This window comes from Equus przewalskii, chromosome 14 (genome assembly GCF_037783145.1).
Source record: "Equus przewalskii isolate Varuska chromosome 14, EquPr2, whole genome shotgun sequence".
NCBI lineage: Eukaryota > Metazoa > Chordata > Mammalia > Perissodactyla > Equidae > Equus > Equus przewalskii.
In genome coordinates, this window is record NC_091844.1 from 45,362,419 (window position 1) to 45,385,921 (window position 23,503).

The window sequence follows — 23,503 nt, forward strand, 5'->3', positions numbered from 1 at the left end:
TTTTATTTCTCCATCATATTTGAAGGATATTTTCACTGGGTAGAGTATTCTTGGCTGCAGGTTTTTATCCTTCAGAGTTTTGAATATTTCATTCCAATCTCTTCTAGCCTGTAAGGTCTCTCCTGAGAAATTTGCTGATAGCCTCATGGGGTTTCCTTTGTAAGTTATTTTCTTTTGCCTGGCTGCCCTTAGTATTTTCTCTTTGTCATTGACTTTTGCTAGTTTCACTACTATATGCCTTGGGGTTGGTCTTCTTGTGTTAATAAAGTCTGGAGATCTATTGGCTTCTGTCACATGAAGTTCCGTCTCTCTTCCCAAGTTTGGAAAGTTCTCAGCTATTATTTCTTTGAACAGGCCTTCTGCCCCCTTCTCCTTCTCTTCTCCCTCTGGTATACCTATAATCCTTATGTTGCATCTCCTAATTGAGTCGGATAATTCTCGGAGAGTTTCTTCATTTCTTTTTAGTCTTAGTTCTCTCTCCTCCTCTGTCTGCAGCATTTCTATATTCCTATCCTCCAAATTGCTAATTCTGTCCTCCGTATTATTGACCCTACTGTTCAGACAGTCCAGATTTTTCTTAATCTCCTCCATTGTGTTCTTCATCTCCAGTATTTCTAATTGGTTCTTCTTTATAGTGTCAAGCTCTTTTGTGACATAGCTCCTGAACTCATTGAAAAATATGGAATGCTTCACGAATTTGTGTGTCATCCTTGCGCAGGGGCCATGATAATCTTCTCTGTATTGTTCCAATTTTAGTATATGTGCTGCCGAAGTGAGCACAAGAAATACATTTTTAAAAAATTCTGAAAGATAATCCAGAAAACAAATGTTTGGAGGAGCAAAACTAAATGAAACAAAAGCTGCACATATATAGAGATGACTGCTGTGGAGGTGAGTCTGGTAGAACTACAAGCATAGAGGCAATGGATATTAAGAGGTGGAAGGAGCCCTGGGGCATTTGTCAGTTTGAAAGACTAGGGAACTGTGTGTGGAGCAGCAAATCAGTCATCTCCTACCTGCTCTGCTTGTGCCAAGCAATGGGCAGCTGTGGTATGAATGAATCATACACCAGGGCTGGAAACGCAGGGCAGCGCCTGAGTAGCTAGTGACCCCCAGGAGGATCAAAGAGCCCATCAGACAACTCATCTTCAGATCCCATCTGACTACATAGCCCAATCTTGTCCTGAAGTCGGTTTCTAGTAGACAGAAACAGCTTATATTGATAGGGATCTGGAAACTCATAATTGAAGAAGAGTATACGACCAAGAATCACCGAACATTTGAGAAAAAAGTACGATACCAAGAAAATGAGGCATCACACTCACTTTCAGAATTAAACACACAAAAAGTAACAGAATTAAACATACAAAAATTAACAAGAGCAAACAAAAGACATTAAGTATAATTACAATATCCTAAGATGGATAAGAGAGGCTATCATGTCCATAATGTAGGAAGAGTCTCATGTATTAAGGAAGCATGAATAGATCTTGGGAATTAAAAATACTAAAAAAAATTTAATTTCAATAGATGGCTGGCATAACAATGGACATGGCTGAAAACTAAATTAGTTAGTAGAAAGCTAATGTTAAGAGATTCTTGCATTACTTAGCGATAAAAGTATCATGAGAAGAATAATTAGAGAACAGTTAAGAGACAGAAGACAAATTCAAGTGTTCCATCACTCAGCTAGTAGCTGTTCTAGAAGGAGAGAAGAGGGAGAGTGGAGGGGCACAGAAATAACAGAAAAGACTTCAGAATAGAATTTTCCAGAGTCGAAAAAGACAAGAATCTTGACATTGAAAGTGTTTTAATTCTATTATCTCAGTTCTGAAGTTTTAGTTATTCTCTGTTGTACTGCAGACTCTTGCTCAGTTTGCTTTTCTTCTTTGTGTGATTTGTAATTTTTGTTTGTGACCCTATCTTTATTAGGAACTGTTTTTTTCTGTGGATTATGAAAATGTCTCTCCAGGGGAGTTTGGCATTTGCTTTTGTCAGGTAACTCAGTAGTAACGAGCAGCATTAATTTTTATGTTAATTTTGTGTCCTATGAGATGTCCTGCATTTAAATTCATATTCCAAACCGGAATGTGGCAGAAGCTTGAGGTTTCAGTTTCTCACAAAGATTTTATTCATTATCTATAGCTCTGGGCAGAGGCAAACTTTCTTGCTGTCTGCCTGGTTACATGAGTGGAGTTCTTCTAGTCCATCTTGTACCAATAGGCCAAGTATTTGAGGGTTCTAGCTTTATGCAGGGTTCAATTCCAACTCTCTACTTTAGAGGCCATAACGTTCCATCTCTGTTCCGATGTGGATTAAAATTCAAGTCCCTAGCCTTTAAGTACTCTCTCCAAGTCAGCTAACAACCCCCAACATCTTCTCCCCCACACACACCAAAGCTTGCATCCTTATTGCTCCAACTATATAGTGTATCTATACTATGGAAGATTATGCGGCTATTAAAATAATGAGGTAGTCTACATGTGTTGACAAGGAAAGATCTTCAAGATATATATTGATACACAAATAAACGAGTTCTCTATTTTGGAAAATGAAAGTTTCTCTGTTCCGTGAGCTTGACTATGTATTTGTTGGTTTGCTGTTCCATTTTGTTCAGCATTTCAAGGTGTTTGGAGTGCAAGGAGTTCACTATCAGCTTTAATCCACCATGTTGTAAGAACTGGAAGACCCCAGTACACATATATGTAGTAATGGCATTCATTCGTTTGCAGTCTATTAAAATTTCTTTAGTGGAGGAGAAAGCGGTAAAGATGCGCCTCTAGTCTTATCAGTACTGCAGATAACAGTTTGCAATTGATACATACCCATGGAAATTTTTTTGGCAAGTAACTACTCTTTTGGCAGCAGAGGGATACCGTACCTACTTCTGCTAGGATGCAACACAACATAGCTTCTAGTGGACACATTCTGGCACACTGAATGTACAAATGGAATAGCTGGTGGAATTAACCATACTACACCCATCCAAAAAGCAAAGGTTGAGTTAGTGCTAGAAATGATCTAAGTAAAATAAAAAACAATTTAGAAAATATTTTGATATTCTATGTATCTGTATGTCTTTGAATTAAGTGTGTGTGTGTGTATGTATCTTGTACCAGGAGAAACATTTTTAGATTTTCACACTCTTAATTGTATATAGAGGGGTTCAAAGTTTTAGAATAAGGAGGAAAATTTAAGTTTATAGGAGAACGTTATCCTTAAATTGAAATTTTAATTATAGTGATAGTGTTGATACGATTATATTGATCACTGATTGATCAATGTGCATAATCTCATGCTCAATAACCTTATGAAGTCACTATTATTCTAATTTTACAGATGAAACTGAAGTCTAGAGATGTTAAGTAATTTACCCAAGGTTGCACAGCTCACACATATTGTGGAGCCAAAATTCCAGTCCCAGTTGGTTTGATTCCAGAGCCGTAACTAATGACTATCTATTAGGCCTCTCCTCTAAAAGTTTTACAACATTCATTAATTACATTTACTTCTGTGCAAAACTAAGTTGTTTTGTTAATAAATAATATGACATAGAAATATGTCTCACAATCCATCACTCATTGGAGCCCACTCTTAAAATTTTGCTATAGTTTAATTGTCTTCTTTTCATTTTTCCATTTGTGTAAATTGTATGTTCTGAGGTTCTTGACAACAGAAAAAGCAAATGCAAGGGCCTGTATGATTCTGAAATTTCTCTACATTCCAAGGATTCTGTTTGAATCTCAAGAAGGTAATTTATCCTGATTTATCCTGACTTTTTACTGGTGGATTTAAAGGATTGCGCCTGGTGAGCAGAGCATTTGCTGCAGCCGTTTGAAGGGTGTCTGCAGTCTTCTCCCTTCTCTCAGGATTGCTGGGGCAGGCCTTGGCTGCCTCTCTGACGTCTGTTTCTGATAAGTGAGTTTTAGTCTCTAACAGCTCTTGGGAATTTTGTCGGCAGAGACCGGGTGAGATCATTTTGCTTTCCGCTGAGTTTCCTTTCTCTGTTTTTTTGGACTGTTCTGATGAGCATGGCCATGGAGCATTCAGTAATACCTCTGTTCCCTTAGGAACTATTGGCCTACTCCCTGGTTTTATCTCTGTCTGTACAAAAACTCCATGTCGCTGGAAAGGAAAACAAAGTTGACGTTAACCAGGGAACACAAGTTGCCAGAAGATGCAGCTGTAAACTGAGATCGTGTGTTAGATGGAGTCCTGGTGAGGCAGGCACTTATTTGTCTGCCTCTTTGTTGGTTGTCACCTTAGTCCAAAACTAAAGACATCAGCGTAATAATTACTGGTGAAACTTTTAAACAGATTATAAATAGGGTGCACCAGAAAATGAACAGGAAGGGAAAAGCAAAAAGCCAAAGAAGCAGCATCCATCTCAGTATCTCCTGTTTTAAACTTTTCTATCATTTGGATTGCGTAAGACTATTCACATCAAATTTCCTTTGTTGCTTTATTGGTTGCTATGGATACAACAGAAACTATGTTCATAGACAAAAGGATTTATGATTGTATCCCAAATGTCTATTAGTTCCAACAAAAGACTTAGTTATACTGAAATATGAAAACAAACATCTGTAGTTGGAAAAAAACCCAGCAATTGACTATCACATTTCTGTTTTGCTTTATAAAACTTATATGCATCCCCCACCACACCCACATGTAAACATATCAAAAAGTTTATCAAACTGCTTTGATATTACCTTAAGTGAATGATTTTGATAATTTAAACCAAATTCCAAAGACTGTGATCCAGAATTGTCATCATTCCTTATTTTGACTATAACATGTAGTTGAGCTTTTATCCTCCTAATAGCCATGTTAGTTTGTTTAAATAGATTTTGAGAAAGATGATTATGACTTGGAAAGTCTTAAAGTTCTACCATAAATCGATCCCATCCTAAAGTATTAAACAATTGATTCTAAACACAGTCTCACCTTTCCCCGAATGGGCTCACCGGGAATTTTCCTGGCATCAAATTGATGGATAAAAGAGATGCGTTCTATAAAATTCTTTTGAAGTTCTGCTGATGCATCAGGAGAGGCAAGTGGAACTAAGGAGAAAAAGAGACATTGTGAAGTCAGGACAAAAATTAGATTTGTATATGGAAGATTTGCATAATCAGTATTCATAATATTCATACTTTATCAAAAATGCTAATGAAACTAAGTTCTTTTAAGTATTCAAGGTTACTTACACACATCTCAACAATAAATATAATGGATTCATCATTCTTTGTCTATGAAAAGAACCAAATAAAAACAATCAAATTAGCCCCACATGAGGAATTACTAGTAATTTTTAAAACTAATATTAATGTAATAATGGCTTTAAAAATCTACTGTTACCACATATTCAATCGTGAAAAGCTGAAAGCTTTCCCTCTAAGATCAGGAATAAGACAAAGATTTCCACTCTCACCACTTTTATTCGACATAGTATTGGAAGTCCTAGCCAGAGCAATTAGAAAATAAAAGAAATAAAAAGCATCTAAATTGGAAAGGAAGAAATAAAACTGTCTCTATTTGCAGACAACATGATATTAACTATAAAGAACCCTAAAGACTCCACCAAAAAACTGTTAGAATAAATGAATTCAGTAAAGTTGCAGGATACAAAATCAATATACAGATATCTGTTGCATTTCCATACACTAATAATGAACTATCAGAAAGAGATATTAAGAAAACAATCCCAATTATGATTGCATCAAAAAGAATAAAATACCTAGGAGTAAACTTAACCAAGGAGGTGAAAGGCCTGTACACTGAAAACTATAAGACATTGATGAAAGAAATTGAAGAATACACAAATTAATGAAAAGATATTCCATGTTCATGGATTGGAAGAATTAATATTGCTAAAATGTCCATGCTACCCAAAGCAATCTATAGATTCAATGCAATCCCTGACAAAATTCCAATGACATTTTTCATAGAGATAGAGCAAATAATCCTAAAATTTATATGGAACCACGGAAGACTCCAAATAGCCAAAGCAATCTTGAGAAAGAAGAACAAAGCTGGAAGCACCACAGTCCTTGATTTCAAACTATATTACCAAACTATCCTTGTCAAAACAGTATGATATTGGCATAAAAATAGACACATAGATCAAAGGAACAGAATAGAGCCCAGAAATATACAATACAAAGGAGCCAAGAATATAGAATGGGGAAGGGACAGTCTCTTCAACAAACGGTGTTGGGAAAACTGGACAGCCACATGCAAAAGAATGAAACTGGACCACTTTCTTATACTACATACAAATATTAACTCAAAATGGATTAAAGACTTGAATGTAAGACCTGAAACCATAAAACCCCTAGAAGAAAACATAGGCAGTAAGCTCCCTGACATCAGTCCTGGTGATGATTTTTTGTGTTTGATACCAAAAGCAGAGGCAACAAAAGCAAAAATCAACAAGTGAGACAACATCAAACTAAAGAGCTTCTGCACAGCAAAGAAAACATCAACAAAATGAAGAGGCAATCTACTGCATGGCAGAAAATATTTGCAACTCATATATCATATAAGAGGTTAATATCCAAAATACATAAAGAACTCATATAACTCAATTGCAAAGAAAACAAAAACAAAACCCCCAAACAATTCAATTAAAAAATGAGTAGAGAATCTGAACAGACATTTTTCCAAAGAAAACATACAGAAGGCCAACAGGTACATGAAAAGATGCTCATCACTAATTGTCAGGGAAATGTAAATTGAAACTACAATGAGATATCATCTCACATCTGTTAGAACGGCCATTATCAAAAAGACAAGAAATAACAAGTGTTGGCAAGGATGTGGAGAAAAGGGAACCCTTGTGTACTGTTGGTAGGAATGTAAATCAGTGCAGGCACCATGAAAAACAGTATGGAGGTTCCTAAAAAAATTAAAAATAGAACTACCATATGATCCGGCTATTCCACTTCTTGGCATTTATCCGAAGAAAATGAAAATATTAATTAAAAAAGATATACGTGCCTCATGTTCATTGCAGCATTATTTACAATAGCCAAGATGTGTAAACAGCCTGTGTCTATTGACAGATGAATGGATAAAGAAAATGTTGTATTTATATATACAACAGAATATATTCAGCCATAAAAAAGAATGAAATCTTGAATTTGTAACAACATGGATAGACCCCGAGGGCATTATGCTAAAATAAGTCAGACAGAGAAAGACTAATACCATATGATCTCACTTTTACATGTGGAAACTAAAAAACCCGCTAGGGTCATAGATACAGAAAACTGACTGGTAGTTGCCAGAGGCAGGAGTGGGAGGTGGGCAAAATGGATGAAGGAGTCAAAAGGTAAATACTTCCAATTATAAAACAAGTAAGTCATAGGGATGTAATGTACAGCATGGCAATTATAGTTAATAATAGTGTATTGCATATTTGAAAGTTGCTGAGAGAGTAGATCTTAAAAGTTCTCAACACACACAAAAATTTTGTAACTACGTATGATGGTGAAGCTTAACTAGACTTATCGTGGTGATTATTTTGCAATACATACAAAATCTATATGCAAAATATATGAAAAATATTGAATCATTATGTTGTACACTTGAAACTAACATGTTCTATGTCAATTATACCTCAATAAAAAAATTTAAAAGAAACGAAAAACAATCTATTGTTAGACACGCTTCTTGCACAGATACCAACCAAAGTTTTAGGAAAAGCATAAGTACAATTTATTTTTCAACCTATTTTTTACTACTAGAAAGTCTATGAGCAATTTATGCATTAGTTGCTCCCAACTAGCTCTAGCAGAATGAACTAGAAAATTCTGGGGCTGCTGCAGTTGTCATTGAATACGTAATTCTTTTCATTTCCCATTGGCAGAGGTTCTGAAAATTTGCAAGAGTATTAAACCCTCTAAAAGTCACTGTTAAATAATCTTTCAATCTGAGTGATGGGTAAATAAGGGTTCATTATATTGGTCTCTCTATGTTTAATATTTTTAAAACACTTTATTTTTGCTTGCAGCACATCAGTTTATGTAAGGAGTCAGAGTAACTCCCAGTTTAGTGATATAAAATTCTGTCAAGGAAAAAATAAAAAATGTCTCCCTTTTATAATAAAACATACATATATTAGAGGTTATGTACACCTACGATATCTATGGGATGATACACAAGACACTGAGAACAGTGCTTGCTGCAGGGGAGAGAATTAGGTGACTGGAGGATGGAGGTGGAGAGAGGTGGATTCATTTCCACTGTACACTCTTTTGTACCATTTGAATTTTGTACTGTATGCATGTATTAACTATTAAAAAATAAAATTTAATTTTTAAATATCATGCCTTTAAAATTAGAGAGGATATATAAGGAGAAATATGTTAGTAAATTCATATTTATTAAGCATTCATGAATTCAATATTCAGAAATTGATATAAACTAATTTTACTAGCAGGAATGATGAGTATTCAAATATTTCTATATTACATGATATGAAATAGCAATCTTTTCTGAGTTAGCAGGAAAAAAATACTGACAACATTTTCTTGATTTCTAATTGAGATCAGATACTCAAAACTCATTTTCTACTTAATTATTACCTCTCTTTTAGGATTTGATAGCATACAAAAGAACAGTAATGCCAAAGATTTAATAAAAATTTGTGGACAACAACTATCACATTGAGAAAATTCTAACTATAACTTACATTTTTTCCCACCAAGTGGGAAAAGACTATTAATTTGGGGAAGAATGCCATAGTCCAGCTCACAGAACATTAGTGTTTTCAGAAACATAATTTATTAACTTCTTGAATAAAATGAAGCAGCTCTAAATTTGGGCATTAATCAGGTTGAGTTAATGGAGTATCCAAAGTGTGGGCTTGTTTTCAAATTCCAGTTCTGCCACATTTCCGAGCTGTGTGACTTTGGACAAATCACTTGACATCACTGAGATTCAATGGAGAATCCTCTCTCTAAAATGGGCATGATAATAATTTGCTTTTAGAGTTATGAGGATTAAAGACAACGTTTATAAAGTCTCTAGGATGCTGGGGTCAAATTAGAGAGGGTCTTGAAAGTTAGGCAAGAGACTAGCTCTTTTGTATCATGACAAAATGAGAACCCATGGAAAGGAGAAGAAGCTTGAATCTGATGAACTATCAAAAAACTGTGAGAAAACCAAAGGCTTTAGTAAACTGGTATGAAGGGTTGGTGGCAGATTGGGCTGAAGGGTAGGGATGTCAGATGCAGCCAAGAGAGAATAGGTTGGGGAGAGCTTTTAAGATCTGCTCTTGACTTGCCCCTAGATTGCCTTAGGAAGATCAATGCTTGTCTTAGGGTCACAGAAACTGGCAGCAACTGCCTGACCATCTGTTGTCAACTTAGTAACATCAGAACAGCACAGAAGTCCCTCCAGGGTAAGGAGCTGATGCAAATGGTTGCATGCTGCCCCCTTGGGCATTTCCTTCTCCACCATTTCCCCAGCAACCATCAGTGATGGAGGATTAAAAACTTCAAGAGATGGCTTCTCTCAGTAATGTCTCTTTTTAAAAGCTTAAAGGGGAGAAGGGATGGAGTTCTGAATAGAGGACTGGTCTAGAACAGTGACAACAAATAGAGATGGTTAAAATTGGTTTTGTAGGGCCTGACGCTCTCCAGCCTGACTCTCATTTTCTTTTCTTAAATTCCCCGGGAGGCACATAAGCCAGAACCTACTCTTTAGCCTTTGCCCACACAGGGCTGCTGATTCCCCTCAGGGAACATGACCTAAGATAAACTAGTCAGACACTGTAAGAAAAAGACAGCAAAATTTAAAACATATACTATGTGAAGCAGAATTATTAGAATCTATGCACCAAGAATTTAAAATAAGCATAACAAATATCCTCAAATACATATAATATATTATTAACATGAAGCAAGAATAAGAGGTCATAAAAAAGAGTCATGTAAAATTTTAGAAATGAAAAAATATAATAGTTGAAACAAAAAAGAAACAATGAGATAAATAACAATATTCATGAACTAGAAAATCAGACTGAGAAGCTCTCCAGAAGGCAGCAGGAAAGAGAAATAAATAAAAATATAAAAGAAAAGCTAAGACGGGCTGGCCCCGTGGCAGAGTGGTTAAGTTCATGCGCTCTGCTTCTGCAGCCTGGAGTTTCGCTGGTTCGGATCCTGGACGTGGACATGGCACCACTCATCAGGCCATGCTGAGGTGGCACCCCACATAGCACAACCAGAAGGACCTACAACTAGAATACACAACTATGTCCTGGGGGGCTTTGGGGAGAAGAAGAAGAAGGAGGAGGAGGAAGAGGGGAGGAGGAGGAGATTAGCAACAGATGTTAGCTCAGTTGCCAATCTTTAAGGAAAAAAAAAAAAAGAAAAGCTAAGAGACATGGACAGTAGCAGTACCAACACCAGAATTTAGGAGACATAGAAGAAGAAATAGAAGGAAATATTTGAAGAAATAATGATGACAAAAATCCAAGAATTAAAGAAACATCAAAGACCTCAGGTTGAAAGAGCTCACAGATTACCAAATGGGTAATAGGTGCAGGAGTAAGATGAGCCAAGTGAGTCCCATGGGGTGCAAAATTTAAGAAGGCACTTGCATGGTCCTGGGAATAAATGCCCCCTTAAATTTTGCACCCTAGGCCTCTCACTTGCCTCACTCTCCTCCCATCCTGCAGGGTAGATAAAGAAAAACTCACATCTAAGACACTTTATAAAGAAATTTAAGGTTATCTGAGACAAAGAAAAAATTCTAAATACTTTCAAAGAGGAGAGGTAGATTACCTAAAAAGGAGTAAGATGCAGATTTATATCAAATTTCACATCATTGGACACAACGATAACTGATTAATATTTTTAAAATATTGAAGGGGAAAGAACTTTAAGCCTAGAATTTTTATATCTAACCAAACTGTCATTTAACTATGAAGTCAAAGTAAAAAATACTGGAAGGCAAAGAAGGCCTCAAAATATTTCCCCATAAAACAGGCCTACTTTGAAAAATTCCTGGAGGAAGAACTTAAATAAGAATAGGAATAAATTCAAAGAGGGTGCCTAAGGTATATAGAAGAAAATAAAATTTTTTGTTTCCTTAAAAAGACAGAGACTAAAGAACAGAAAAATAAGTATTATACCCATAACAACTCAGAACTAAAATTCTACTATTTAACATATTAATGAAGATTCTGATGTAGGGGAGGAAGACATTTCCTCTACCCACCCTGGGTCCTTCTGGCTGGAGAACAAATTAAATTCACATGAGACAGAATAATAGGAGAAAATTAAACAAAGCTTTATAACATGTATACATGGGAGAGGCTCAGGCAAACTGAGCAACTCGCCAAAATGGTGGACATTTTCCCCTTAAATACCACCCTCAGGTAAAGATAAAGGAGGATGTTGGGGATAGGTGTATCAATCATGGGAGGTTACCAAAAAGTACAGTAAACAAGGGTAAGGTTATTATACAGATTTAAGTCCTTGCCTTCCGCATTGATAAGAGTTTCTAGAAATAAAGTCATCCCCCCTTCTTTCTGGTACAGAGAGGGAGACACCTTTATAGATGGAGGTTTCCTTTACAAATGTAAATGTCTCTTAACAAAGGGTAAGTAAATTCTACTTTTCAGAGTTTCTTTCCTGTCTGCAGTTTTTAAAAATAATCAGCCCCAAATAATCCTCATGCCAAAGAGGCATATCTTGGGGTGGCCAATTCCAGTCCCCCACACTGGTGAATATTATAAAGAAAGAAAAAAGTAGTATAATAATTGCAAAGGCAAAGAAAAAACTGTCATTATTTGTAGGTAATATAATTAGCTGAATAGAAAAACTGCTAGAATTAATAAATTATGAGAATAAAGGTGTAGCAAGGTAAGAAGTTAAGTGTATAAAAATCAAAAGCACTTTGCTATAATAATGATAATCTATTAGAAAAAAAGAAAAATAAGATACATTCTCTGTGGGAACAAAACCTATATAGTAAAAAGTTTCTATAAATTAACAAAAAATTTACAAGACTTTTATATTTTCTTAAAGACAAAAGTAGAGCTGAATAGATTTTCCATACTCTTAGATAGGATGGAATGGCATGTTACTATAAAGGTGACAAATTTTCCTAATTTAATCTATAATGACAACACAACTCAATCAAAATTCTAGCTGGATATTTTGAGGAATGTCATAAATTCCGAAATTTAAATGGAAAAATAAAAGTCCATAAATAGAGACATCAACTCTGAAAAAGAAGAACAAAGAATGGGGACTTTCTCTGTCAGATATTAAGACAAGCTAAAAAATCATATAATTAAAACATTTTAGTACTGATCCAAGAACTGAAAATTAACCTAAGGAACATAACAGAGAGCTCCGAGACAGACCCATTTATTTAGGAACCCTAACATACAATTAAGGAGGTCTCACAAGTCAACAAGAAAAGTGTGGATTGTCTGGCAGATGGAATCCGGAAAACTTCACTCCATGGAGAATAATGGAGTAGGTTCCCCACTTAACACTGCACATAAAGGTGGACTCTAGAATTACAGACATAATTATGGAAGGTAAAATTATGAATCAAGAGAAGAAAATCTAGGGGAATATTTTTGTGACCTAAGGGTAGGAAAACTCAAACACCCAATGCACAAGCTATAGACAAAAACTTGGTAAACTTGATTACATCAAAATTTAGGATTGCTGTCCAGCGAACACCACCATGGGCAAAGCCAATAGAGAGATGGTAGATTGGGAAGAAATATTTGTAACACGAAAACTAAAAGGGATAGGACTTCAGTGGGAATGGCAGAGTAAGAACCTCTGAAAAACTGCTCCTCCGTAAAAGCAATGAGAACACTGGCGAAAATAATCAAAATCAACTTTTTCAGAACTATGGAAATTAGCCAAAGGCTTGCAACAATCCAAGGATCATTTATTCAAGAAAAATGGCTTAATCCCTGTAATTAAAGCAAGCTTTTTTAACTTGCCCAGTTTTCATGCCCCTCTCCCCAGCTCTGCAGAAGCCTTGAAAACCAAAAGCCCCCAAATTATGGTGAAAACCAGCAGCCTAGCAGCCACTGGAAGGAGCCACTGGGTTTAGAGCTTCCCACAAATACCAACTCAAGAGAACTGTCATTATTTAAAGTGGCAGGGAGTTCTCTAGAAACTTCATTCACAGGGTTCGTCTTTATCAACATGACTCAAACCTCTCTCAGTGTCAATAGCCTTTTCCCCAGAGGCATTTGTCAAAAACAATCAAAGTCAATTGTTTAACATCTCAGCTGGCTAAGATGGTGATAACAGTCGGGGCAAACAAGCAGCTGTCCCAAACTGGAAATTTAGATGCTTCCTAGCTGGCTTAAAATCCAATTCCAGCAATTTTCCACATGAAAAATACTCAGATAACACAGTTTGCATCCACCTACTATAAGGAAAACTTTAAGAATGATGAATTTAAGTTACCATACTGATATTTTAGTAAGAGAAATGCATAGAACAAAATGTCTATCATCATTAAAAGCTTTCCGAATGTTCACAATGATACTTTGCCATGAACCAGATTTAATACAAATAGCATATTGCATAATTTTTCTTGAAGGGTAACAAATAAAGATTGGTCACAGGATAGCTTTTTTAAAAATAAATATTTTAATACTTTACTAAAATTCAAAACTAACAGTCTACTAACCAACACACTATTTCCAAAATAAATGTTTGGTAAGTCTTTTCAATTCTGGGAAGATTTGGGATTAAATATAGAGATGAAAAAGCAAACGAAATTAAATCTATAAATTGTTATTTAATATATCAGAAGAAAACTTGATCTAATAGTTTGCTAGTGTTGTGCTGACAGTTTTAGGGAAATATAATTAAGTATATAAACAGTGTTAAAATGTTTGACATATCTGGATTTACTATATTTAGAGGTTTAATTTGCTAGATTTACAAGATTTTTAAAAGTGTTTGGGAAGGTTTTGATAGTTATGGATTTAAATTTTCCTTCTTGGGTATTTAAAGTGTTTAAGAGGAAAATAGAATATAATTAAATCAACAAATTTGCAGTTTAAAATGTTAATGGAATTTGATTATGTTTGTAAATGAGTCATTGTTAAGGGATATTTCATTTGTTCAAATTGAGTTAAACATCAAAGAATAAGTGAAAGTTACTATTCTTATATAATATTTAAAAATCAAAGGCTTAAAGAAAGAAATATTTTAAAATTTGTAATGTTAAATTGGAATATTAATTTAAATCATCAGTAACTATAAATAACTTTCTATATAAAAAGGCTCCCTTTGAACACTAAAATTTTTATACTGAAACTTATTACCCTCAAAGAACTAAGAATTGGACTTCCTGCAGACTTGACATAACAATGGCATCTAGAAGACAATGGAATAGTATCTTCCAAGTATAAAAGGTAAGTAGCTAAGAACTCAGAAGTTTTTTTTTAAATTGGCACGTGGGCTAACATCTGTTGCCAATCTTCTTTTTTCTTCTTCTTCTTCTCCCCAAAGCTCCCCAGTACATAGTTATATATTCTAGTTGTAGGTCCTTCTGGCTCCGCTATATGGGATGCTACCTCAGCATGGCTTGATGAGTGGTGCCATGTCTGTGCCCAGGATCCGAAATGGCAAAACCCTGGGCTGCATAAGCAGAGTGCGTGAAGTTAACTACTCGGCCATGGGGCTGGTCCCTGAACTCAGAATTCTATACCCAGGTATACTTTCACTCATTAAAGTGTGAGGGCAATTCAAAGACATTTTCAAAGAAAGGCAAAGAGTTGGCTATTCCTAAACGTGCACGGAAAAAACTATTTAGGGACATTGTAGTAGTCTGTTATGTTGGTGGCCCCAATGAATCAGGTTTCCAGTATTCACATCCTTGTACAATCACCTCCTTGTGAATGTGGGCTGGCCTTGTGATTAACGTTAACCAATAGGATGTGGCAGGAGTAACTTTGTGCCAGTTCTGGGCATAAGCCTTAAGAAAACCTTGCTGCTTCTGCTTTTGCATTCGTGGGAGCCCTGAGCTGGCATGTAACAGGTCCAGCTACTCTGCTGGAGAAACCACATGGAGAGACCACATGAAGAAGGAGAAGCCTGGTCATTCCAGCATCCTAGCTGAGTCCAGTCCTCAGCTGATCTGCCAACTGAATGCAGCCCCGCAAGTGATCACCAGCAAGACCAGCCAAAGAACTGCCCGGCTGAGCCCAACCCGACTGCAGAATCATAAGCAGATAAAATGATTGTTGTTTTAAGCAACTAAATTTTGGAGTGGCTTGTTACACAGATCAACAAAAATACTTCAGAAAAAAGTCAATTAAAATGAATCATCTTTTATATAGAGATCTAGAAACTCCCAGAATCTCAAAAACAATAACTTAAAAAAATTTCTTCATGGAGACTAATAAAGGGAGAGGAAAGGTAATCTAAACTATTGTAGAAATTTCTTACCCAGATATTATACCTATTAAAATTGGATATAAATACTATGTTTATTTATGCAAATATATGAGACTTTTAAAGAAGCCCACAATAGTGAAGAACATCTAAGTGGGAAAACATCAAAGAAGATATTAGAGTTCTTAGTGGTTACTCAAGAATTCAAATTAGAATCAAAGTAATTACTTAAAAGAAGCCTTGTTAGATGAGGCTTACAAAAAATAAGGCAAAGTTCATGAAGAGTGTTTGAACTCCATTCTCTGTTTTTTGGAAACTTTATCTAATTAAAATGAGAATTTTCTAAACAAGCATACGCCAAGCAAGTTGGGGTCTAGCCATCTATATTTTATCAACAAAGCCAGGATCTATTCAAACAACTTGATCCTCATATTGGTAGAAACTTAGCTTTTACTTTGACAAATTTTCTTAATTTTTTGTTTGTGTCTACTTAAAAAACATTTGTCAGTAAATTTTCCTGTTAGAAACCCCATTCTTCTAAATAGTATTTTGATCTTATATAAAAAGATTATTAATGAAAAGACGATTGTACAGATTTTCAAAATACAATGAAAAAAGGAAACTTCCACATAACTATAGCAAGAAATTATGTTACACCTTGGTGCAAAACAAGCCGCACAAACTAAAACCTATTTTAGAAAATTATTTTTACCACAGTATCTGAATTTTCAGTTCAAAAGAATGTTAAAATACCAAGTAGTTGATCAACAGCCAAAGTTTCATTTAAGTATGAAATACCTCCCTCAGAAATTAGATCAGCCTTTCCAATTTATAGAGTTTTGTTATATAAAACCAAAAGTGAACACTTATTCTTATGGGAACTCGGATATGATGGAGCATGGGCATTTGTTAAACTGACCATGGATGGCAGCCAGGAAATTGTGTGGTAGTACAAGACATAAAGGGCACTTTCATTGTCAGCACAAGATGACATTGCTGAAATGCCAAAGACCAGGCGTAATTAAGTGGGCTGATGGAACAGAACAACTATGAGCTGACTTTTAATTGGTATTAATGCATGTTTGTATACACATTTTCTATGTCTATATATATATAAAATCTGGCATATACAGACTCATTTACATACATATTCTAAAATGTTACACTGAAATATTTTCTTTTTAAAATCATTTTTATCTAATATCCAAACACCATCTAAAATATAAAGTGCAGGCCTATATTGTGGTGTGTATGTTGGTTTAAATTATATTATGACTTTAACTTAAATAATCTGTTAATACATAATTATCATTAAACTAATTAATAAATATTGGTTGTGTCTGGGCATTGTACTAGGACCTGGGATACAATAACAAATTTGGCAATGAGAAATACCAATAAAAGGACGGAGAGAGGGAGGAAGAAGGGGAGGAGGAGGAAGAAAGAGAGACCTCCATGCCAGGTTTCCAAAGCTAGATCCCAGCTTACCACCCAACTTTGTACAATGCAATAATTAATAATAGAAATAGATACCATTTGTTGTCTACTATGTACCAAGTGCTGTGATAGGCACTTTACATTTTATTTCATTTATTTCTTATAACAATCCTGCAAAGTAGGGATTATTATTCCCAATTCATAAATTGAGTAAAACAAAATGGTGAAATTTAAGTGATGGGCTTGGGATCAAACAACTGTAAGTGCTGCATCAATATTAAATCCCAAAGTGCGTAAGTGTTGTTAGTGACAAGGTTACCGTGATTTCCAGTTAAAGATGGCAAACTCAACACATGCATTTCCCCCTCTTCCCTCCCCAAAACCCAGTACAATGACAGTAAAGAAATTAAAGGGCTTAAATCCTTAAGAAAAAAGAGAACTAGATGGGAGCAAAGATATTAATGAATTTGGAAGCTGGAAGCAGATGGATAAGTGCCAACTGACTTGAGTAGACCAAGCTAAGTGCTTGTGGGGATGGGGTGGGGCGAAAATCAAGCCAATCCATGGCATGGTGTTCTAGTAAGGCTCAGAAATTGGAGGCGTCAGCCGCCTCTGAGGCAGGGAGCTTGGGACATGGTACAAGGTGAAGTTGCAAACAGAGGATTGTTTGGGAAATTCTCGGATTTTGCTGTCTGCCACTCCAGGCAGAAGTTTGGAGGATTCCTTGCTGGGAAAATTGATTAGCTCAACAGCACAGACTGACAAACACTGATTTGGGTGGGGGGTCCCTTATGAAATGGCTGGCCCCCACCTGATCGTCCTAGAACTAAGCCTATCACTCTGGTTTCATCTTCTACCGCATCCCTTAAGGAACTAGAGTAGAAACGCTGCTCCTTAGGAGAAAGGACTGGGACCTGACTGGTTAGTTAATCAAAAAAAGTCAGTTAAAGCAAAGAATCATAGAAAATGATATCTATCTTACTTAGATATTTTATTTTAACCAGTTCATTCACCAGATTTTTATTGGAGTACCAAGGCATTTTCTCTGAAGAAGTACCCAGTGATTGGAATTCCACTTTGTTTCCTGCACAAACCACACCTCTAATGCATCCTCTCTAGTTTGTTTCTTTGACACACAATGAAAACTTAAAGACACATTTGAAGCAAAATGAGTGCAGAATCCTTCAAGATTTAAAAAATTTGCTCCAGCTCTTTTATAGTTATTTTGCCCACACCCCAATTAGCATTTTTTAAAGTTAGTGATTGACCTTTTAGCAAGTCTTTCCAAAGCATTCAACTTTCAATATTTTATGGAAACAAGTGTCTTCTTTTCATATTCATTTTAATTGATCAGAATGATGAATAAATGAAAAACAGTAGGATATATTGGAGTATATGAGGAAGCCATTTGGTTTAAAACTAATCAGCCTGACCTTGTTTTTCCAGAAAGACCTGATGTGGCCTACTGAGTATGCATTGTATGTCTGCTTTAAACAATTACAATGTCCCAAAGCCAAGAATGATGCCCTTAAAGATGGAGATGTTGCCTCCCCCATGTCAGCATTTCTTTAAAGATAGGCATGTCTTCCCAGAAACGAAGGATTAATTACTGACCCGCTTTAACTCATCTTGTGACCACTGACCTGCTGTGCTAGCCAAGTATCTCATGACAGTAGTAAAAGAGATACTCCTGTCATATGTGATGTTTTGCTCTTTGTTCCAAGACAGTGTATAACCACTCTGTACACCCCACTTCTTGAGAGAGCTTCCTTCCTTGGTGGCAAAGTTCTCCTGGGCTATAGTCTTCAAATTGGCCTATAACAAACGCCAATTTTGATTTATAGATTGATTATGGATTATTTGCATCAACAGGAATACATAATTAAGTTATAGAAATACAATAACAAACACACAGGCATAAATCAGTTTGAAAAGAAGCATGACTTTCAGAGAGCATTCTCTGTCTCCTTGGTCTGAGTTTGATGCTCCTTCTCTACATCCTTATATCATGATAGCATGAGCAATGGGAGATAAAGTAGGTAGATTCAGTAGACCAAATAGGGCTTTGCAGGCTATGGTGAGGAACTTGAAATTTATTCTATGAACAGTGAGAAGTAACTGGAGGATCTAAAGGAGGCAAGTGATGATGTCATTTGTGTTTGTAAAAGATCCTTCTGACGATGGTGTGGAAACATATTCTGGAGGAGAAAGAAAGGAAGCAGGATAATAGTGGCTGCTATACATTGGTATGAAGATTTGTGATATGTTCTGGAGATAGAGATGTCAAGACTTTCTGATGGATTGGATGTAGAGGGTAGGGAGTTTTGGAATGACTTCTAGGTTATCAAAACCTGAGCACCTGGAAGAAAAGAAGTGGCATTTATTGAGATGGGGAAGACTGATGTGGGATAGATTTGGATGGGGGAAATGAAATGTTCTATTCTAGTCATGTTAAGTTTGAAAAAGAAAAGAAGAGATGTTAAGTAGGTGGTTGAATACATGAGCTTGAAGTTCAGTGAAAGGGCCAGGGCTGGAGAGAGAAATTGGTTCTTATGTTAGCTCCTTTGACTTCAGCCTTAAATTTCTACTCCTTGTCTCATCTACTCTGGGCGGTATCTCTTGAGTACTCTATGTTAAATAATGATATTAGCACCCTTCTCTTCTGCTTCCATCTTCTCTCAGTTGTATATTTAATTTTCTTGTTAAGGCTGACAACATAATTCTGTTCTGTAACGATACTAAAATTTTCCATATTATGTCTATAGATTGATAGTGAAAGTTGAAAACTATTATAATAGCATTTATAATATAATTAATGAATTTTGTTCACTTAAGGGCCAAATATTATGCTAGGACTACATTTCCTTCTCAGTGAGTCCAATGCCAAGTGCGAGTTGGAAAAAAAATATTCTAGTGTCCATGTCAAATAAATCCTGTTTTCTGGGTTAAAAATTATTTCCCCTGAGGGGCAGGCCCAGTGGTGCAGGGGTTAAGTTCACACATTCTGCTTCAGTGGCCCAGGGTTCACTGGTTGGGATCCCAGGTGTGTACCTACAAGCACGTTGTAGGTCCTTGACAAGGACCTTGACAGGCACCGCTTGTCAAGCCATGCTATGGCAGGTGTCCCACACATAAAGTAGAGGAAAAAGGGCATAGATGTTAGCTCAGGGCCAGTCTTCCTTAGCAAAAAGAGGATTGGCAGCAGATGTTAACTCAGGGCTAATCTTCCACAAAAAAAAAAAAAAATTATTTCCCCTGACAACTTTGAAGACAGTAACACCACTGTGCTCTTGCATCAGTGCTGCTTGATTCCATATTGATTCTTATTCCTTAGACAGTAACTTATTTTTCTTTCTCTTTATGGAAACTTTTAGAATCTTCTCTTTGTAATTGTTGTTTTGCAATTTCACAATGATGTATAGACATCTATTTTCCCTTCATACTTGGAAGCACTCAGTAGACCCTTTCAATCTCTCTCTTTTATATTGGGAAACTTTCTTCTCATTATTGTTCTAGAGGCTATGTAGAGTACTGGTTATTATTAGAGGTACTGGAGTCAGATTATCTGAGTTTAAATACCAATTATTTGCTGTGTAGCCTTGAGCAAGCTATTTAAACTGTGCTTGCCTTCTTATCTGAAACACGAGAGTATTAATAGTATTACTTTACTATTATATTGCATAGGGTTGGTGCGAGAATTAAATGAGTATATATTTAGAAAGTTCCATAAAGAGCCTGGCAGATAGTATGTGCTCAATAAATGTTATGTTTTGATAATTATCTTGCCTTCTTTTTTACTCTTCTCTTTTCTGGAGCTCCAGAAAAGTTGGACTTCCCAGACTGATTCTCCATTCTGCTTTTATTCTCTCATATTTTCTAGGTTTTCTTTTAGACATTATTCTGGATACTACTTTCAGAGTGGTTTTTTTTGTTTTTTTTTTTTGAAGAGTGGCACCTGAGCTAACAATTTTTGCCAATCTTCTTCTCCCCAAGGGCCGCCAGTACATAGCTGTATATCCTAGCTGTGAGTGCCTCTGGTTGCGCTATGTGGGACCCCACCTCAGCATGGCCTGACGAGTGGTGCCATGTCCGTGCCCAGGATCCGAACCAGCGAAACCCCAGGCCGCTGAAGCAGAGGACGCGAACTTAACCACTTGGCCACAGGCTGGCCCCTCTAGGTTTTTGTTCTGTTATTTTATGCTCTGCGATATTTCCTTGACTTTTATCTTCCAAACCTTAAAAAAAAATTTTGGCATAACTCTTATCTTTGGGTGTTCATTCATAAATTAAGACTAAGATAGGAGACCAGCTTGAATTACTACAGTACGTGGTGTGGTAGCTGAATTCTGGCTAAGACACTGGGCTCTAGTAGTCTTAATGCGGGGATGTGGTGGAGTGCTCATGACCGGAGCAGTTAAGAGACAGACTTTCAAGTACCCTGCTGATTCTGTGCTCCCCCCTTTCCATTCTTGCCTTTTGTGTGCCTGCTGATGGAGCCTGCAGCTAGTTTGGGGTTTTGTCAAGAAGATTGGCTCTTCTTTGCTACCTCTCCTTCTAGGTATTCTAGGCTATTTGCCTCTTTGCTCTTTTTTATCCAGTAAGAGTCTTCCATTTCTTCCCACATTCCAAAAAGTTCTTCCTTCCATTCTCTTCCCCTTTAAATGACAGCAAAACAATCGACCCATAAAGGGTCTCTCATTTAATAGGGTCTTGGGAGACAGGGGATTTAGATGTTTCTGCTCAGTCTACCATTCTCAATCAGAAGTGGAAACTTTATAAACTTTCTAAATGGGCCATTGCTACAGATTACCTAACAGCTAGCCCTCTCCATTAACTACCACCCTTGAGGTGGAAATCATGCTGAATATGACCATTTTGTAACGTGCTGGCCTTCAATCTAAAGGTCAGGCTTCAAGGTTAAAATGAAGTGAAGGACTGTTGAACTCTAAAAGTAATCTTTGTTGTCTGCTGCCGTGTTCAGAAAATTATTTGAAGTTTAGCTTATGATCTTTTGCATCGTAAGCTAAAGCTAAGGAGTGAGGACAAGAGTGGGTACTCCAGAAAAACATTTTTGTTTTGACTTGATCCTGAACTTCTTTAAGACTTGCTAAATCCTACTCCAGAAGTAGAGATGACTAGGACATCGGTGAAGAAACAGATACAACTTGAATAAACATGAAAGTCTTAGTTTATTAAAAAGACATTGTCAGGTAAAATAAATTTTAGATCTGAAAATATTTTAATAGTCTTCGTAACAGTATTTCCTAAATTATGTTTTGTGGGATACCACTAATGTGAGATGATCTCCTGAAAAAGGGTAAGGTGGTCGGTAAGTGGGGGAAACAGCATTCTTTATTCCCCTTCTTGGAAATTCATTTTGCTTATGCTTAGAATAAGGGTTTTAAGAGTTCTGTAGGAAAAAAAAAATCTGTTTAACTTTATAAATTCAGTTTTTGCAAAACTTATTTGACCACTTCCCCTATTTTTTTGAGCAGTATCTATAAACATCATAAAAAACTAGTGTTGGGGCTGGCCTGGTGGTGTAGCAGTTGAGTTCGCACATTCCACTTTGGTGGCCCAGGGTTCACCAGTTTGGGTCCTGGGCGTGCACCTGTGCACCATTTATCAAGCCATGCTGTGGCAGGCATCCCACATATACAGTACGGGAAGATGGGCATAGATGGTAGTGCAGGACCAATCTTCCTCAGCAAAAAGAGGAGGATTGGCAGCAGATGTTAGCTCAGGGCTAACCTTCCTCAAAAAAAAAACAACAAAAAAACTAGTGTCCCTCAGAGGGCACTTTGAGTAATAGTGCCATGTAGTGTTGCCCACTATTTGTGTGTGTGTGTGTGTGTGGAAGATTGGCCCTGAGCTAACATCTGTTGCCAATCTTTCTCTTTTTGCTTGAGGAAGATTGTTGCTGAGCTAACATCTGTGCCCATCTTCCTCTATTTTATGTGGGATGCTGCCACAGCATGGCTTGAGGAGCAGTGCTAGGTCTGTGCCTGGGATCTGAACATGCAAACCCCAGGCCACTGAAGCAGAGCATGCAAAATTAATCACTACGCCACTGGGCTGGCCCCAAGTGTTGCCTACTATTTTAATAGTTCTAATTTTTAAAATTTGGTGGCAACAATAACGAGGAGAACACTACTAAGTTTCTGACTTGGAGGCTGGTGTTATCAATGATCAGTACAATTTTTATTATGTTACATTAAATGTATTTGGAGATAAGCTGTCCACCAGGAAGGGATAAAGAACAAACTTGTCAAGGGCTGCACTTGCTGTATATCTATTTTCAACTCTTGTAGAGTAGTGCCAGCACGTCTAATACATCTTAACTTGACAGCAGTAACCTGAGAAAATGGAGCAGAGGTTTTACCACTGCTAACCTTACCTATTCCACAAGAAGGCTTTTGCAACTTGCTGTGTTTCACTGGCAAAACCGGCAGACACGATGGTTTTTGAAAGTCACTCCTCTGGGTGCTCTTAGTGTCATAAGGTGGTTGCAATGGATGTTCCAGTCCTTTACCATGTGACCACCAATCACCCTTTATGGAAAAAAATTGGAAACTTGAAATTGGATGCTGTAGGACATTTTCATGTGCTGCTTGATATTTATGAATGTTCGGTAATTTTATTCAACAAATTATTGGATATTCTAGTACTAA

The 23,503-nt window shown here is 36.5% G+C and overlaps 1 protein-coding gene and 1 non-coding gene across 2 annotated transcripts in view; both read right to left on the reverse strand.

Annotated features, from left to right (window-relative positions):
• Nucleotides 1-673: 673 nt before the first annotated feature.
• Nucleotides 674-780, reverse strand: LOC139075863 (U6 spliceosomal RNA). Its single transcript, XR_011526775.1, has one exon. It is a non-coding gene; the product is annotated as a U6 spliceosomal RNA (small nuclear RNA).
• Nucleotides 781-3,594: 2,814 nt separating this feature from the next.
• The window catches only part of CIMIP6 (ciliary microtubule inner protein 6), a 31,515-nt gene continuing 11,606 nt past the window's right edge, over nt 3,595-23,503 (reverse strand). Inside the window, exons 3-5 of the mRNA XM_008541504.2 lie at nt 23,230-23,383; nt 4,948-5,063; nt 3,595-4,125 (exon numbers count right to left, since the gene is read on the reverse strand). Of these exons, the coding sequence (XP_008539726.1) occupies nt 3,757-4,125; nt 4,948-5,063; nt 23,230-23,383 (639 nt within the window). The 3' untranslated portion in view covers nt 3,595-3,756. The remainder of the gene's footprint in view (nt 4,126-4,947; nt 5,064-23,229; nt 23,384-23,503) is intronic.